This window comes from Nesoenas mayeri (assembly GCF_963082525.1).
Source record: "Nesoenas mayeri genome assembly, chromosome: 3".
Lineage (NCBI taxonomy): Eukaryota > Metazoa > Chordata > Aves > Columbiformes > Columbidae > Nesoenas > Nesoenas mayeri.
Genome location: NC_137544.1, coordinates 112,103,344 through 112,121,112, shown reverse-complemented (window position 1 = coordinate 112,121,112; position 17,769 = coordinate 112,103,344). Strand labels below are relative to the sequence as shown.

Sequence of the window (17,769 nt, the reverse complement as noted above, 5' to 3'; positions counted from 1 at the left end):
CAAAATGAATCTGATGTTAGGTTACTGAAGTTTTGACAGCTGCTAGAAATCCATGGGAAGGGACAAATATAGTCATAATTATTAGTCAGTTTTATCGTTTTACTTTTGGAACATTCTCATCTATAAATGACACGGCAGACAATGGAGAGTCTTCTGTCAAAGTCCCAGGTCACCGAACTGTGTTGTTCAGGTTACCCTTCAATTCTTAGGAATCAGCTCTGTTCCTCAGAAAGTCACTTTCTGCAGTTCAGTTTTTGGCTTCAGCTTCTCAACTTATGTCCTGGTGACCTTTTTCTTTCAGCTCATGAACTGTTTCCCGTCTTGTTTTAGAGTTCCAATGTAATTTGAAATATGAACTATAGTACTATGAATTTCGTATATAAATCAAATTATTAGATTTAAGCCTTTTGATCATTCAAGAACTTCTGACCTAGAGCAGCACGCACATTCACTCCTCATGTTTCATGCCACCCTTAGAAAATGAAAAAAAAGGTGCAAAAGTAAGTATTTACCTTGTGGATGTGCTTGCCTTCTCCACTGTGGACATGAGTCTTGCAAACGCATCAGTCACTCTGTTGCTTGCATTGGAAGTTTCCAGTTTTGAGGTTGTCAATTCATACAACTCAGGATCCACACCTTATAGTATAAAACGATAATCAGTGATGGTTGGAGGCATGTATAGCCATAATTAGCCACAGCCCAACTTGCTAGAAACTGTTTTCTGTAAACATCTGAATCATTTATAATTTCAAGATACATGAAAAGAACATGACAGAACATGTCTGCATTTCTGCATTATAGTTGTGCTACGAAGCACACATACATTGGATCAAGTCTGGCATACAAGGTCTCAGTCTAAGAGTAAATAAAACAAATTTGATTTACCTTTTAGAGTGAAACACCTGTAAAAGTGTCACCTGTGCTACAATAGATTGTTTCAATTACTTGAACTCAACTGTTCATATTAAAAGAATGGTGCATGTTAACAGGGACCAGATCTTTAAAACAAGAGATCACACACAACACTGGCATGCATTAGAGTGCATTTAGTATCTTGCTTTTCACAAGAGGTTAAATTTTTAAGTGGAACGGCATTAAAAATGTTATATACTAATAGGTATAACATTACCAAAACTTGTAGTGCTTCCTTTTCATCTTTCAAGTATTTATAAAGCACAAAGCATCCGGATGTTTCAGCCTTGATTTCCTAGTTTCACATATCTTAAGTCAGATGCTAAATTTTGACATCACATATATTGCAAATGGATTTCAAATCTGATCAGCAGAGGTAATTCTGAAGACAATACAAACTATGGAAACCTGCATCCAAAAAAATACATATGTATGGGGGAAATTCTACCTGTTTAATATCAAGCATCAGATCTCAGTAGGAAGTAGCTCTAGAATTTGCAGATATTAAGTATCTTTTCTTTAAAAAGTCTCTAAGAATTAGAATTATCAAAATGAATTAAAAGAGACTGTTAAAGCACATTTTGTTGCTCAGAAGCATTTTAAACCGGTGATTTTCCTCTAGTTACAGTTTCAGCTTGTTTATGCTTTATGGATTTAGATGAAGAGTGCATATGCATCATCCACGAATGTTTTTCAAAAACCAGTGTGGAATTTTTGCACAGAAACATTGTGTTTTATAGACATCTACATTCTAAACAAATGTAACACTAGTGCCAGCTGGTTTGGACAACACAGAAGCATTTCATACTACTGCAGAACAAATGCTGCAAATACTTGGATTTGATGATTTCACGTAGCTGCCTAACATGAAAACAGCTTTTATAAACTGACGTGCTGGTGATTTTACTCAGTTTACTTGCCTGGATCAAGACGCTTTTAGAAGTACTCATGAAATACTGAAAGATTACTAAACTAAAAAACAAAGCAAAAGAAAAGCCTGTGCCTATTGTCCTGCCTTTTCCACTCAGTACTTGGAATACATGTGCAAACAGATGAGGTTAATAATCCTCATGCCTGCTTTGTGTGAACTCTCCTCAAGCAGTGTCGTGACCATTTGTCATGTGTGCACACATTAAGTACCCTTTCATTGTTAGGAAACTAAGCTGACCAAAAAGAAAAATTAAGAAAATCATCTGGTTAAGCTGGAGGGCAAGATTTGTTCCATTTAATAATATGAGTTGATTAGAAATTAATCAGCTCTCCTTTCAACTTAGATTTTTTTTTTAAGTCTGGATTTTCAAAGTTAATTTCATCCAGTTTCGTGCAAAACACCAAAATACGTGCTGTCCTGAGACCAGTATACCAAGACTTTAAGTATTGTCAGATGTTTACAGAACTTGTAAATAGTAAAAAGCCCAGCTATTCCATAAAATATTCACTTCCAAATAGGGAGAAGACGACTTGAAGAAATACACTTTGACTTGCAGAAGCCTGCGAAATCCCATTAAGGTACAAATTGTAAAACAATTGAAACAAGGCGTCCTTTGACATGCAACTCTACTACAAATGTTAAATGCAACCTTCTAAGTTACATCATTTAGGTATTCACATTTATGGTCCTGAATTCATTTTAATTGTAGTGCAATGTTACTGCTCAATATAATATTCTTTAGGTACCTCTTACTCAGCTACATCTATGTTAAAATATAAACATGAAAAATAAAACAATACACTAAATCTTTGGGAATATACTATAAATGAGTTAACTCCCTGTTCACGAAGTAGAACACAAAATTTAATTAAAAGTGGTTTTGGCTACTGATTAAATCAGACTGAGAAGAACACAGCGCAGATCTATAGTAAGTAAAATTAAGGTCTTCAGAGAAAGAATAAACTTCTGTTACTCATAAAAGTTTCTACTTTAAGCCAAAAAGATATAACAATTTGTCTTTCAGGTATTTTTGTTATTTTTAAGAGTTGCATATTCTCCATTTTATTCAAACGATTAGAGAATATTTAAGGAAAGCACTGCAAAACCTTAATGAGATATTGAAGGAAAGGTTAGCCAACCAAACCCCACCCAGAGCTCCTGAACACACACACAAACACACGAGCTGCAAAGCCAAGGAACAAGTGACTTTCCCAGAAACAAGTCAGGAGGAAAGTAAAGCCAAAAAGGAAAAGGAGGAAAAAAAATAAAAGAAAACCAAAACAAAAAACACATACAAAAAAACCCAACCAATCAACGAAACCCAAAACCAACAACAAAAATACCACAAACAAAACTAGGCACTATAGGGCATACCGGGGAAGATGATAGTACCTGTAACTTGATGAAACAACAACATTAAAAGAAAAAAAAGGCAATAAAAGGCTAATAAAGTATTCCTCCAGTAGTCACTTCAGGACACAGGAATGTACCCGACTGCATGAGCAGTACACGTGCTGGGTACAGACAACTTCTATGCCAACAGACTTGAGCACACTTAGAAAAGTTCTGTAAGACTCATGTGACTTTAATTTGCTACCTATCACTTCCACAACAAAACCTGCCATCTTTCATTGGATTATGGCATTTTCCAAGTGTGGAATAAAAAGACACTCAGAATGTGAAGCCACAAAACTGCCTTCAATGATCAGATTTCAAAACAAAAAAAGCAGGTTTTTAAAAACAAAAAAATACAATAATTATTTTAAGTACTTTTAAAAAATGTGAGAATACTCCCAAACCTCTTAATTTTTTTGTTTTTTAAATTAAAAATCACTACGAGGAAAAGCCCCTTTCTATGAAAAAAGCGATTATCATGGCTTCAGGCATTGTACTGAAAGAGTATTTGCCTTATTTATTTAACCTGTGCACTGGCATAAATCTCGCAAATGTTCCCTTGAATTCCTACAGAAATTTATTCAAAGGGTAGGTTTTTACAAGCTCACGCCAAATACTTTGAGCAGGTAGAAAACACATGTGATAAGTGAATCCAACTACTTTCACATACTATTCAATGGAGAGTGGTGTGTTTATCTCCTTTTTAAGGGAGTATGTTGCAGATAAAGTGCTCTCGTTTTCTAATTAACGTCCATGAACTTCTAATGTCAAAAAAACATGCAACTATCCTTGTTTTCTATTATGAATGTTGTTAAAACACTTTTTTCACTTTATCATTAGTATTAGTAGTTCGCACAAAAATAAATTTACAACTCCCTGGCAGCAGCAAAGCCCAGTGGGTTGTGATATGTTAAGCTCCGTAACTTCATATTTATACATAACTTCCAAATAACATCACAATCCTATAATTTGGAGGCACCCATTTGGAGGAGAGAACAAACCTCAATTTTTGGAAATCATCACCTCTACTGCATTTTTCAATTAATTAAATTAATAAATTTAGTTAAGTGCTTAGAAAAGTTAACTCTCCAAATTTTTAATTTGAAACAAGTGTTTTAACATCTTAATTGCGAGAGCATAAGAGCCATTCATTCCTTCAACATGTGGCAAGTACAGACCTGACCGTCCCTTTAAAACACTTCAGAAAACAGAACACAGATTAAAGGAAAAACGCAGCAGAAAGACATTTAAGCGAAACGCAATGTAAAATTTCTCCTTGTTTATAGGAAAGTCAAGTGATGTGCTCATGCTTTTAGCAAGTCGTTATAATAGTACAGTTGTGGTTTTAACACTCTGCTGACCTGGGATTGTGGTGGTGCTGCTAGAGCTACTGTCATCCACGGGCCCAAAGAAATCAAGGTTCAGAAGAGTGGAACCTCCACTAGCTTGAAATTCAGTGACCGTGTTGGTAGGCAGCCATATAGAAGGTAAGCCAAGGGAGGGGTTTATGTGTAAAAAGGGGTAAGACACACACTTGAACATGCAAGTTATAATTAGTACTCAGTACGCAATTTAAAAATCGACATGAAAACAATGCTTACAGTATTAGTTTGTACCTTCTAAAATGTTAACAACTTAATTCAGTGCACATTTCCTCATGTACAATGCAGCAAGGAAATCAACACTAGTAACTTTAAAATAGATATATTTATTTCAATCTAAAAATGAAAGAGAACCAGCACGACCCAGAGAGAAAGATGTCATTAGTTAAAGGGAAACAATATATAGGTCAATTTATAATTAGAATATAGCAGGTTTTTTCTCCCCTCACTGAAATCGAAAGCAATTCTTTCCATCAGGAAAACTTAGCAGATTCCCAAATACCAAAGTACAAAAAAAAAAAAAGAGTTTTGTTCAGCAACTTTAACCTATTAATTATAATTATCCTAAAGCAATGTGAACGTAGGGTATCAAATGCCACTCTTATATCCAGTTCCTCACTGGTAAATTATACTGTTCCCCTTTAGGACTAAAACAGAAATCAAACCAAGATACATTTTAAAGAAGTTGGTTTTTTAAAAAGAAAGCATGATGATTGACTGAAGTAATAAGACACCAGACAACAGCAAAAGGGTCCATCCAGGCTTTCCTTCAGCACCATGATATTGCTATCCAGACTCTAAACATCCCACTTGTTCTGAAACAACACCATGAGGCAACACCAGTGCAGTACAAGGTGTGGTTTATTTTAGCCTGCTTTGGAATGACTTGTATGTTATGAATTAACTGCTGTTAGCAGGCTCCTCGTAAAGGTATCAGTTTCTTTACAGGTTTCTAGTCTGTCAATCAAACAAGTTTCCAAAACTTGTTGTATTTCCTTTGCATGCACTTACATTTCTGAGACTGGAGGCGATGGTACAACTCACTTTGCTATTAAAATAGACATAAGTGAAGAGTCTTTTATGTGATAACTATATACATTTACAGATACAAATAAATGTGTAGCTACCTCTAATATTTAGCTATAATTAGCTCTTGAGTGTAAGCAAAAGTGATAACAGATGACATTTCTGAAATACAAAATTATCTGTAAATCTGAAAACTTTCAGCTCAAGAAGTGTATCTTTTGCAAACTGTTTGTGGTTAAAATATTGTGCTTTGAAGTAGCCACTATACACAAGTTTGGCATTCAAAGGATGGCTAAAGAGATAGTTCATCGGTGAAAAATACTTAAGTAAAACTTGTAAATCTAAAATGCTCATTGGTTCAGTTTCATTATAATCTGCAGTTATGTATATAACGAAGTGTTAATATTGCCACTGTGTAATTAGCATATGACAGGAATCTAAAATACGTAACTTAGTATTTTTCAGACTACATAATGCTTCATGTAGGGGCACAGTTAATCAGAAAGAAAGCCTGAATTTCCAAAGTTAGGAGTAAGAAATAAATATTATATATATTTATATATGTGTGTGTATATTTAAAAAAAAATAATCAGCAGATAGATGTTTGTCTGAACTTTGTAGGTTTCTTATCTCTAGCTCTGGTGCTAGAGGCTCTACGGAGAGACGTACCATCTAAAGGGTTAGTAAGGCCACTGCTACTCCAGTCAAACTGGACAGGTGGTAGAGATTCCTAGAGTTGAAAAGTCAGAAATCAGATTTCATAGTCAGTTCAGGTTACAACAATGCAAAGCAGTTCAAACAACAGATTCTTTAGTGTCTAAATACTAAAAAGACAACTAAAATAGGCAAGCCTCAACTTTTGGAAGGTGTGTATTTTTATAATATGCACTAAAGATTCAAAGCAGATTTGTTCTACCACAGGAAGTCTCATTAAATTCTGAACAGTACAGATTAGGTAACTTCTAACTCAAACAGGATTTGCAAATTAACTAAAACATACGAATTGAATAAAATACCTTAAGGCATAGTTGAAAGTTAAATTACTACTACTTCCATGGAAGATGAGGCATTTTGCATAAAAAGTTATGTATACACAATTATAGGGCAAATTTAGAATAAGGTTATTAATGAAAGCTGTCTGCACATCCACGCTTTGTCCTGAATATATATAAAATCAGTTATTTACCATCAAAGAGACCATGATTCTTTTGGTTTGTTTTGCTTCTAAGAGACATAATCCCTATGTGTGAGGGACCAACTATCAACACCATCTCCATTCCACTCCCTTTCAAACTTTAAGAACTTTCATCCTTTAACAACTAACTCATTCCAATATATAAACAAACCATTGGTAACAACGTTTGAACAAGATGAGCAGGTAAACTTTCACTCCTGGGAGCCCATCCTTGCCTTTCTATTTCCTCTTATTAAGTTTTTTGCACACACAAAGGTAAACCAAGCAAGCAGCAGGGACCATGCTTTACAAGGAAAGTGTGTTCAAGGTGCAGCGTAACTTGCAAGTGCTGTCCTCCTGTATTCTCAGGACACAAACTGGTGGGACAGTATCAAAACGACTGAAATTAGTTGATGTTTCTACTTCCGTGCATTACAGTTTTGCTCCCTCCTCAGTGAAGTCAACTGTCAATAAGTACTGGGAAAGGATGTATCCTCAACTTCTAACAGAACAATCACGCTTATGGAAGAAAAGCATTGGAAGTTCCATGCAACATTATTCAAATTTCATCACTAGTGGTCAAGCTTGAAGTGGCTGAGATACACATTCTCTTTGCTTTCATAGCAAGTCAGGCTTTATTTTTTTTTCCTCCTTTTAAGACTTTCAACACTGAAAAAATATGCAGGTTTACAAACCAAAGCTGTAGATACCTGAGCTAGCTTTGTACAATTAAGCTAACTGTAAACAGGCTTTTGCTAGGTGATAGATGTTTACAGAAAGAAAAATGAAGGGAGACGGACATTTCTGTAATTAATTACAGTAAAAGCCTTGCTTAGAAAAATCTTTCCTACCTAATGACTTCGAAATATTTCCAGTACTGAGCACAACTAGAATAGTAATCACTCCATGGAGCTTAAGGAGCTGGTGCTATGTTTCTCACTTTGCTTTGGTAACGGAATTACTAGCATTGAAATGATTTGCATGGAAACAATGTCAGCAGTGTGGAAGCTACACCTGATGAAGTAATGACCACTATTATCAGTAGCTTGTTTACAGTTTGTCACATCCAAAAAATATTAAAATTAAAAGGGCTTTGTATAAAAAATAAAATAAAAAAAGAGAACCAGGCAAGTATGATAATTTAGTAGCTTTCTGCCCTGAGGAAAATGAACCCAAATTGAAGCAAAGTAACTTCCTACCAACTTTTACTTATTGAAGAAAACACCCACTACATTTTGTGTCAGAAGACTGAGTCAGAACTCATGAGTGTGACAGAATTGCATGGAAAAGGAGGTACCAATGGCTGGCTAAGCTTTTCCCTTTAAGGATGACTTTGATTCTCAAATTTGCCAAGGATGTGATGAATTCTTCCTAAAATGGGGAGGAAAAAAACCCCTCTGTCTCCAAATCAGTAAGGGTGTACTAAGTATAGTAGTCTGCTCTGTGGGATGAAGCCATTCTGCTGGCTTCAACTACTTGCAAAAAAGGCGGGTGGCAAGTGAAGCAGACCCCATCTATACAGAATGCTGGCAAGCCCTGGTCTATACAAGAGCAAACAAAGTGAGAGAGCAGAGGCAAAAAACAATTACAGAGGAAAAGTTTTCAGTTTCTAGTGAGCTCAGCTTTAAGAAAACTAGCTATACTGGGACACCTTAACGCAGCATTGAAATGTCAAACAGTGCAAAATGCCCTGCAAATTGTTTTGTCTTGCAGATATTGCAAGGTTTCTAGACTCCTGTATTTACAACCAGTATTTTAATAACATGCTTTAAAGGAAAAGTGCCCAATCTAGAAGGATATTGAGAATCAGGGCAAACTGCTCTCACTTCTCCATCTTAGATTACAGGATGTGGTAAAGAAATGAAAAAAGTATACTCGGCTGTCAGAGTACTACACTGGACATTAAGTAAGTGAGAAAGAGGAAACTAAAATGCCTGCTGGCTTTACTGCATAGTATTTCACTTTGATAAAAGTGAGAGATGTTTTCACACAGTAATTTTAGAATGGTACTATGTAAGAACTTTTATAATCCAAGGGAGCAAAAATATAAATGTTTGTCTCTGTGCCAAGAATTACCTGTGACCCTCCCCCCCAACCCTAGCAGAATGAAGTCTTTTGCTGTCTTAAAGCTGGGGGAAGGATAGAAGGGCTTGTAATACAAATAACAATATTTAGATGGAACATCATAAAATGAGCATCATAAACATTTCAGAAAAAGGTTTACATGGAAGTAATTAATACATTTCATTCTCTATATTCATTGGCAAAATCACAACAGTTTTGAAAGTTATTTTTCTTAGACATCACTTTTAAGCAACTGTCACATCTGATAGAAGAGCAAGTTCTGTGATATCTCTTACCTGCAAACCTTTCTCTCTTACTTTGTCAAAGCTACATATATTCTTGGATCTTTCTCATATGTATAACTGGAGAGCAGTTCCATGATGGAGCCTTTGGCTGGTGGCCAATAATATGGTAGTTTGCATCTGTCATTGTTAGAAGTCCTGATGGTCCCTTATGTAATTAAAAGTGTTTTAAAGACTGTCACCCCATGGGGTTTAATTAAGGTTCAGTCCCTAATGGCCAGCAAGTGTAAGATACATATTCTACTTCAACCTGATCTCTAATTCAGTGGCTTACATGAAGGCAGATGTGGTGTAGTAAGGTACCCACATAAAAGAATTACTGGTTATTTTCTTCTAAAAAAGTCTGGGTTGCTACAGATTTCTATTCCAATATAAAACTTACTAAGCAACACTAGGCTGGCAAGAAATTCTGAAGTTATCCAGCATGCTGGGACAAAGCTGCTGATAGGTTCTACCAAAGAAATGGTCTCAAACTGAGAGAAGAGGATGCTTTGTAGCAATATCAAAGAGCAGAAATATCTAGAGAACTTTTTAAAGAAAACTAAAGAAAAGAAGGTAAATAAACTTTATAACTATGGTAGCCAGATTACAGTATCACATCCAGAGAAAGCAGTCAACATTAACTCCAGAGAGCAACCTTTTCAACAAGCAGTGGAATATGTTTAAATCGTACTGCTTAAGGCTTGGCTGTGGTGCAGAACCCCACTGTAGCAGATGCCGTAAAACAGAAGAGAAGGGCACCTATCTCAGGTTTCACAATCACAGGTTGCCTGTTTGAGCCGCCATTCTCTCTTACACCTGACGTGCCTTGATAGAGCCTTTTACTCCAGACCTGCAGTCTTTGAGACACTGTGCTTAGAGGCAACAGTATCTGGGGATTATTTCCTATTAGGTTTACTGCTTTACAGGTATGAGCACAAAGGAATAGAGAAATAAACCCTGTGACTGTCAAGATAAACAACAGATCAAAGAAGAATTTAGACTCTACCTTCAAATATAGAACAGAACGAGTCTACGAAAGTCATCTTTATGCAACAAACTAACATGGTAGATCAGTCAGTAACTTAACTTGCTTGAGAGGAGAAATCATAATTTCAAAAGCCTTGTCCTTGCAGCTTAGATGGAAATTTGTCCATTGAGGCCAAAATGTACAGAGTTAATGTAATAACTAGGAAAAAATATGGGGGGCTCATTTGCTGCTTTTCTCCACACCCTAATGCTATTTTAAATCCCTGCATGCTTTCCTCTGTCTACAACAACAACAACAACAAAACTTGTGGCATTACTGTGTTTCTACAAATGTTCTTTCGACTCCAGCTTTCGCATAATCAGAGTCTTTCTTCCAAGGTCTTATGCCCTTAGCAGAGAGTCCTGCACATGTAAGCACATACAACTGATCTGTATACAAGTCCCATCAATGCCAGCCTTTCAAAGGAGAATCTTGTCTTTTCCTTAAGCAAAGCATAGGAATCCACTAACCACTCTCCTTCCAATAAGAAAGTTAATATTCTGAAGTTTCTGAATGTAGGAATGACTCATCATCATGATGATCTGAAAATGGAGGAATTTAGAAGTTTTAAATAAACAATTACACGTGAATTGGGTAAGCTTAAATATACCTAAATTGTTGCATCTAAATTACCTATGTTTAGAAGTTTTGAGGTCCACTAAAATTGCCTGTGTTTCCACTGCATATTTAGCAATGTTTATAGCACAGTTCCTAATGAAATGTTTACCAAAGTTTGGGCACATCATCCTAATACCACTACACTCTGGAATATTCCTAAGAGGTAGTCAGCACAATGGGAATGAAACTGGGTTTCCCCAAAAGCAAACAGAAGCCACTAAACATTAACAGAAGACGAGGCTAAGAAAGAAAAAAGGTCTTTGAGGTGGATAATTGATTGTTCATGCACTGAAACTTTCTGAATGTCACTTAACTGTGGCTTCTTAGCATTCTTAATGGTTAGAGCTCTATCTTCCCAAAAAGCTTATTTTAATATTTGTCTTTCTGACCTAAGATCAGCAGTGCAGACAAACAGTATAGTTGCTTCTTGTATGTATTAATGGGCAACAACTATTGAACTGAGATGGCCTTGTCAGAACAAGTTATGGGACAAGATCATCAAAGTGTGACAAGTAATGGGAAATTCTGCTGCAGGAGTACCCAAAAGTACAAATTCATAATTGGAGGAAAAAAAAAATATATATATACTTTGATAAGTAGAGGTTCTTATTTTCAGCACTCAGCATTACGACTGCAAAGCAACTGAGAAACTGGCACATGTCAGAGATGCTGCTACTTGAGGCTCTTGCAGCTCTGTACACTATGTTAAGTGTATGGTTTCATTTATGTAAAAAAGGCAAGTTCAAAGGCTGCAAGAAAGCCAGTGAAATTTTCCTACTTTGTTCATATATATAAATTCCACAACTGATTTGTTCAGCTCAGACTAGTTACAATAATTATTACTGTTACCTTTTCTAATACTCAGTTTGGCTGCTCAATTCCACTACAGCATTTGTGAGAAGCAGCATAGGAAGCACCATCAAACACCTGTATTACTATATAAAAAACCCCTCGGTTCTGAGCCCACTCGACATACTGCTATTCTAAAACAAAGAAAGATTTCTTCTCTGGTGCAAGCATATCAGAGCTCTGCACTATGTCAAAGAGTGCAAGGAAATTACTATAGCCAGAAGTACCTAGGGTTAACATTAGGTGTAGCACAAAGATAATTAATTTTGGAATGCATTCAATCAGAAGACACAAGCATAGCAGGTAAATAAAGATGCTGGGCAGATTAAACAAGACCTGCAATAAGGGACACAGTTGACTCTCTGAATGTGTGCCGAGTACCACTGTAGCAACACCAAAAATTAAGTGTCTCTGCACAACCCATTAGCTTCTTGACAACCACACACATTGCAACACACATGGCATTAGTGGTTTTCTAATATCATAGTATCAAAACAACAAAGCTCCAAAAAAGTAAAGATGAAGAACCTTAGCTAGAGGAAGGACAAGTCTAAAATTACATCTAAAATTTGTGGAAGTAACTGTCCACTGTCTTTTAAAGCAAATTGCTGTGTAACAGCAGATATCATCAGGACTTAAATGCTGGCCACCAACTGCTCCAGTCTTATCATACGGACTCCTTTCCAGTCACACATGAAAAGCAGATCCAAGAGCAGGACTTCAAGGTGACTTTGAACACACCATGTAGACATATTAAATATGAAGAAAGAGGCAAGGCATCCCATTGTTTCCCCTCATTCTTTCTTTTCCTCTTCTCCCCCTTTTCTCTCTATTTTTTACCTGGAACTGATCAGATGTACATGTGTTCATCTCTGGTGATACAGGAGGTGTCTGTCCTATTGAAGCTATTTTTTCTGCTGCAGATATTGGTTTCAAAGGTTCCTTGGTAGGCTCTAACATGCCCTAAATAAAGAAATATATATAAAAAAAAAAGGATTAAAAATACCCCCCCATGTGGACACAGACACACACTTATATATATTCCAAGAACTACAGACGCAAAAGTAGAAAATACACTACTAGGTAGTACTACCCTACATTAGAGGCTTGGGAGTAACCATCTATCCCTGTGACACTTTCAGTGAGGGGGACAGAAAGAGATGGGGCAGGGGAGAGAATCATCATGGTTCCTTAGGCTTAAGAAACATTTTAGAGCCCGTAACAGGAACCCAAGTGCTTAGCTGGAGCCTGTTTACAACTTTCAGTAATGTAATTTAAGCTGGAGGAAACAGTTACTTGATAAGGTGACATCTTCTCCTACCAATTGTGTATAAACTATTCCTGAAATATCAAATGGCCCCATCAGAAAGGCACAAATGCATTCATTTTATTTCAACAATTGGGTAATTCAGAAGAAACGAGTCAAATTATCAGTTTGCAGAATGATAGCAAGGACAATAACTATTGACATAGAAATAAATGCATTAAAAAGCAAACTGTTCAAAACTAAACTGCTCTATGAAAAACATCTGAAGACTCTGGTGTTCCTGAATAAAACTGAGGCTGAGAAAGTGATCTATAGAAAGACCATAGTTTGCACTGGGACATGCAAACCACCTCAGAAAAACAAGGTATGAGAAAAGAAATCCCCAACTAAAACCACCTGATTTGCAACTAGTATGTTTTAAAATAATTTCAGGAAGCCAGCCACCAAGATCAGCTGTCCCACAAATGTTTCTACACCATGCTAGGGGAGCTTAGAATTTAACCACCAGCTGAATCAATTACTTTGGACAGCGGAGAAACAGATGAAGCATTGTGGCAATAGAAAGCAGCAAGCCACTTTACTCTCACCATCATTTCTATCCAGCTTATTGTGCGCACAAGTATATAAAAAAATTAAGAAATAATTAATCAGCAACAATAATCCGTTGCAAAAAAATAACTGCACATGTTGAGTACAAACATAGTCTTGCTCACAAATACATTACAGGAAGAAAACAGCAATTGCTATGAGATGTTTTATCCTCTGTATCAGAATACAAGTGCATGAGCTGACCTTTGACGCATCAGAAAACAACAGCTCTAGAAACTGATTGTAGAAGTCACTCTAATAAATTAACCTACAGATCACATTTAAGACATACCAAAGAAAACTGTAATCCTTTTATTTTCCATTTCTGAATGACCATAAAAAATTATATGTGTGTTTGTATGCATATATATACACACATAAGTTTCCAGAAAATCTGAAATGACGAACAGGAGTTACAGAATATTGGCTTAAGTGAAAACAGTTGATCTTACTGCACTAGGTTACTTGAGTTTCCTTCAATCTACAGAAATCTAAATTATGCCTGTTATTGTTATCTAATACTTGGGGCAACACAACAATGCTGGCTACGCAGTTTTTTTTGTATGCATAAATAGCCTAACATACAAATGTGAGTCCTTTATTAAAATGCCAATAACACTGCAAAGCATTACTATGCATCTCTCTTGACCTCGGTGTATTGAGATGCAATCAAGTAATTAATGGTCTGTCAGAGAAACAGTTACACAAAGAGGAATGCTCGAGAGAGCTGAGAGAACTTCCTACACATGTTTCACAGAATACTGTAACTATCTTGCAGTTCTTAACCTTCCTTTGAAGCATCTGGTCTTGGTTGCAGGGCTTCCCTGATGGCAGGTGTGGATGCAAATCAATGTTTTGATTAATTTCAGTGGTTGTCAAAAATTACAAAGGAACATTGAATGATCTAGTTTCTTATGTCAAGTTTTAGTTGACATTTTTATGTCCATACCTTGTATTTAATAGCTAAAATTCAACAAGAACTTTTTATTGCTGCATACACATTACTTCAGTAATTTTTTCCCTTTTTTTAGGAAATGCCTCAAACTAAGCTTAGACTATGTAGCCCACGTTATTAGACAAATAGCTTGCTTTATGAAATTAGTAAATCAATAGTTTCTTCACTTAAAGTATCTGCTTGCACACTCACTGAAAACTGTGCATTTGATGAGTCTTTTCTAGCATTTCTACTGATGCTTAAGGCATAACTGTACTTACAAAAATATCTTTCAGCATACTTGGTGCTTAAAGTGCTTTAATATCTTTCATTATATAATGTTGTTGGAAATATAACAAAAAGTAACACTAAAAAAAGCTTACCAGTCCAGCAGCATACATGGGTACTATAACAGGTTGTTTCTTGTTGCCTGTAAAGAGCTGATAAAACAACAACAAAAACTTACTTAAGTGTTTCTGTGTCAGTGATGATAATACTTTTCCAGTATTTTATAACTTGTATAAGATTAATAACAGAGAATAAATACTATGTTAAAAATAATACAATGGTTAAAAACTAAAGCAACTTTTAATATTAATAGGACTTATAAAAAGTAGTCAGATGGTCTGCCATGAAAAGCCATATTCAGGACAGTTACACAATTAAGAGACAAACATTCACAAAAGAAGACTTCCACCTGACTCTACATTTAAAGCAGCTCCATTATTTAGAAAGCAAGTTTTACTGACAGACTCACAATATTTCTTGTGTCGATTCCCAAGGAGCACAAAAGCTTTTTGTTGCTGTGGGAGCCACCCCACTGGTATCTCAGTCCATATGCATCATGGATATCCTGCAGCTCTGTCCAGACGTCCATCAGTTCCCTATACAGCCCGTCACAAATCAAGTTACCAAGTGGAGTAACAGCTTAGCATCCTTGAATATTTATTCTAGTTTTTAATGTGACTTATTATAAATTCAAATTAAACTCGTGCCCAAGCACAATACCCAGGGGAACATAGTGTTCTGAGAACAATTATAGTTCAGACTTACTGGGAAATGATGTCCACAGCAGATAGGACAGGGCCTACTTAAACTTCATAATCACATGAATAAATATAGCAATTTTTATCAAGTGTAACTAATAAGACATATTATAATTAACTTCAAGACATCACTTAAAAGATGATGATGTGCTGCTAAGTTGATATGCTAAGTGAAATACTCCTGGCATATGTTGTCACTGAAAACAAGCATTCTGCTAGATAGCTAATTTTTACTCAATAGTTTTTCAAAACAACTAATTTTGAATTACTGCTATATGTTTTAAGTTCCCAAAGAAGACCCGTTTCTACTTCAAATTAAGTTGGCTGCATTGTGGCTATTTACCTGCTATCTGCCAAGGTGGCCTCAGTTGTCTTCTGCTTTTCACCTGCTTCCAACAAATGATTCAAGGAACTTATTTCTTCTTCAATTTCAAGAACAGGCATGGAAGGAAAACAGACTTCAAATATTCGTTCCAGACGACTTAGCAATGTTGTCTGTATCAAAGAGCGAACACCTATGTCAGGTTTTGTTAACTTATTAAAAAAAAAGTAGTCCAAAACTATAAAAATATGCTAAGATGGAAAATAATAGGTGGCTGATACAAAGTTTCACTTACCACAAAATACATAGTTGTCAAAGGATCACAAGACTTTTTCTAAGCACCAAGTACAAGCTGCTAGTTACTGAGAAACAGTAAAGATCTTGTCCTCTGCAAAGTGAGTTCTTACAGAAGAATTCACAACAGTTCTTACCAGAGTCACTCTTTGTTATAAACTAGCAGAAAATATGTGCAATAAGTATTAAGCTATATTTATTTAAGTGTTGAAGTCTCCAAATTTACACATCCTAAAGGTTTTATTGAACACTTTTTCAGCAAGCTTGGTATTGAACAATATCATTTCACATCATGATGATGCACTTCAACCCAAACTTGAGACATAACACTGATTCGGAAGACAGTTTCACTCATAAGATATACACAGTTAAAGGTCTCACAAACTCAGCCTGATGTGCAACACGCTCATGGTGTGATAACAACTTCAAAAATGGTAAGGAAAAACTATTTAGAGTCCAAAGACTGCACACTTCCTAAGAAACTGTTAGTAACAATGACTCAGATGTAGAAAAACTATAATCCCCAGCTTCATTTGCTGCATTTCATGTGATAATCAGGTATAATGCAGAAGAGTCAAGACTAAGGCATTTAAATATGCTGTCAAAAAAACATTAATAAGCTTTGCTTTGTACTTCTCCAGACAAAACAAAACCCCAAAAAAGCCAAAACCAAAGAAGAAATATTAAATGCCTCAATTTCTTCCCCCAAACCAATTTGTATGTTTTCACACATTAGAGATTGCTTATTTAAATAGAAGAATTACTTTCCTCCAAGCAATTCCCCCTTCCTCCCATTCATGATTCAGACACTTGATGGTGAATGCTGTAATCCTTCAGGGGTCAAGAGACAACCTTGGGAATGTTTCTATCCTAGCCAAATAAATTAAAGAACAACAAGAACTCTAAACTTGCATTTCAGCTGCACAAGAAGCCAGCCAGATAGCAGCATGGTTTGCATAACCACAACCTTTTCAATGTTACTCTCATCTGACCTTCTTTCTGCTGCCTTACATAATAATACAAACTCACACCAAGTGTGTGGAAATGCAAATACTCAGAAGTTCTGCAGGAGGGCTACAGATCTATATCCCATGGTTTTGAGATACTAGGTGGGATTTTCTGCCTGTCAAAAGTAGTTGCGACCGTGTCTTGATGTCACCATTATTTTAGCGACCCTTGAGAGAAAGGGAACTTCAGCTTCTTAGAATGGCAAACTTCTAAGTTTCTTCTTAAGTTTCATAAGAACTTAACTTCTTAAGTTTCATAACACAGCAAATGTCTCCTGTTTTTCTCTCCACCAGAGCCACAACCACTGCTGTTGGGTAAGATAAAGTCCCAGTGATATAAACAGCACATATTGGTATTAATGGTTTCCAAGCATTTTAATTCCACAGCATGCACTGGGACTTTGCAGCTCGATTAAATATTTAAAACAAAAAGACCCTCAGACAACCTTCCACCCCCATGGAACAAAAAAATCTCCTATTTTTTTGACAAGTATAGTATATTTTCTTCTTTTGAAGTTCTTCCCCTACATTTCTGTCTCTTCTTTCTGTTTTATTTCTACACAGACACAGAATTTCAACTTCACTATAGCTCTATGAACTGTCTCAGACAGACATACCACTGACATGGAGTATATTTTTGCCCCAAGCT

The 17,769-nt window shown here is 36.0% G+C and overlaps 1 protein-coding gene across 4 annotated transcripts in view; it reads right to left on the bottom strand.

Annotated features, from left to right (window-relative positions):
* Positions 1–17,769, bottom strand: part of AFTPH (aftiphilin) — a 35,092-nt gene that overhangs the window by 6,416 nt on the left and 10,907 nt on the right. The window contains exons 2-8 of one of the 4 annotated variants that reach the window (XM_080343089.1): positions 15,841–15,992; positions 15,209–15,335; positions 14,835–14,891; positions 12,503–12,625; positions 6,316–6,376; positions 4,600–4,683; positions 513–636 (exon numbers count right to left, since the gene is read on the bottom strand). In XM_080343089.1, coding sequence (XP_080199215.1) covers positions 513–636; positions 4,600–4,683; positions 6,316–6,376; positions 12,503–12,625; positions 14,835–14,891; positions 15,209–15,335; positions 15,841–15,992 — 728 coding nt within the window. Of the gene's footprint in view, positions 1–512; positions 637–4,599; positions 4,772–6,315; positions 6,377–12,502; positions 12,626–14,834; positions 14,892–15,208; positions 15,336–15,840; positions 15,993–17,769 lie in introns of those variants that run through there. The other 3 variants (XR_013922042.1, XR_013922041.1, XR_013922040.1) reach the window with 3 other exon arrangements.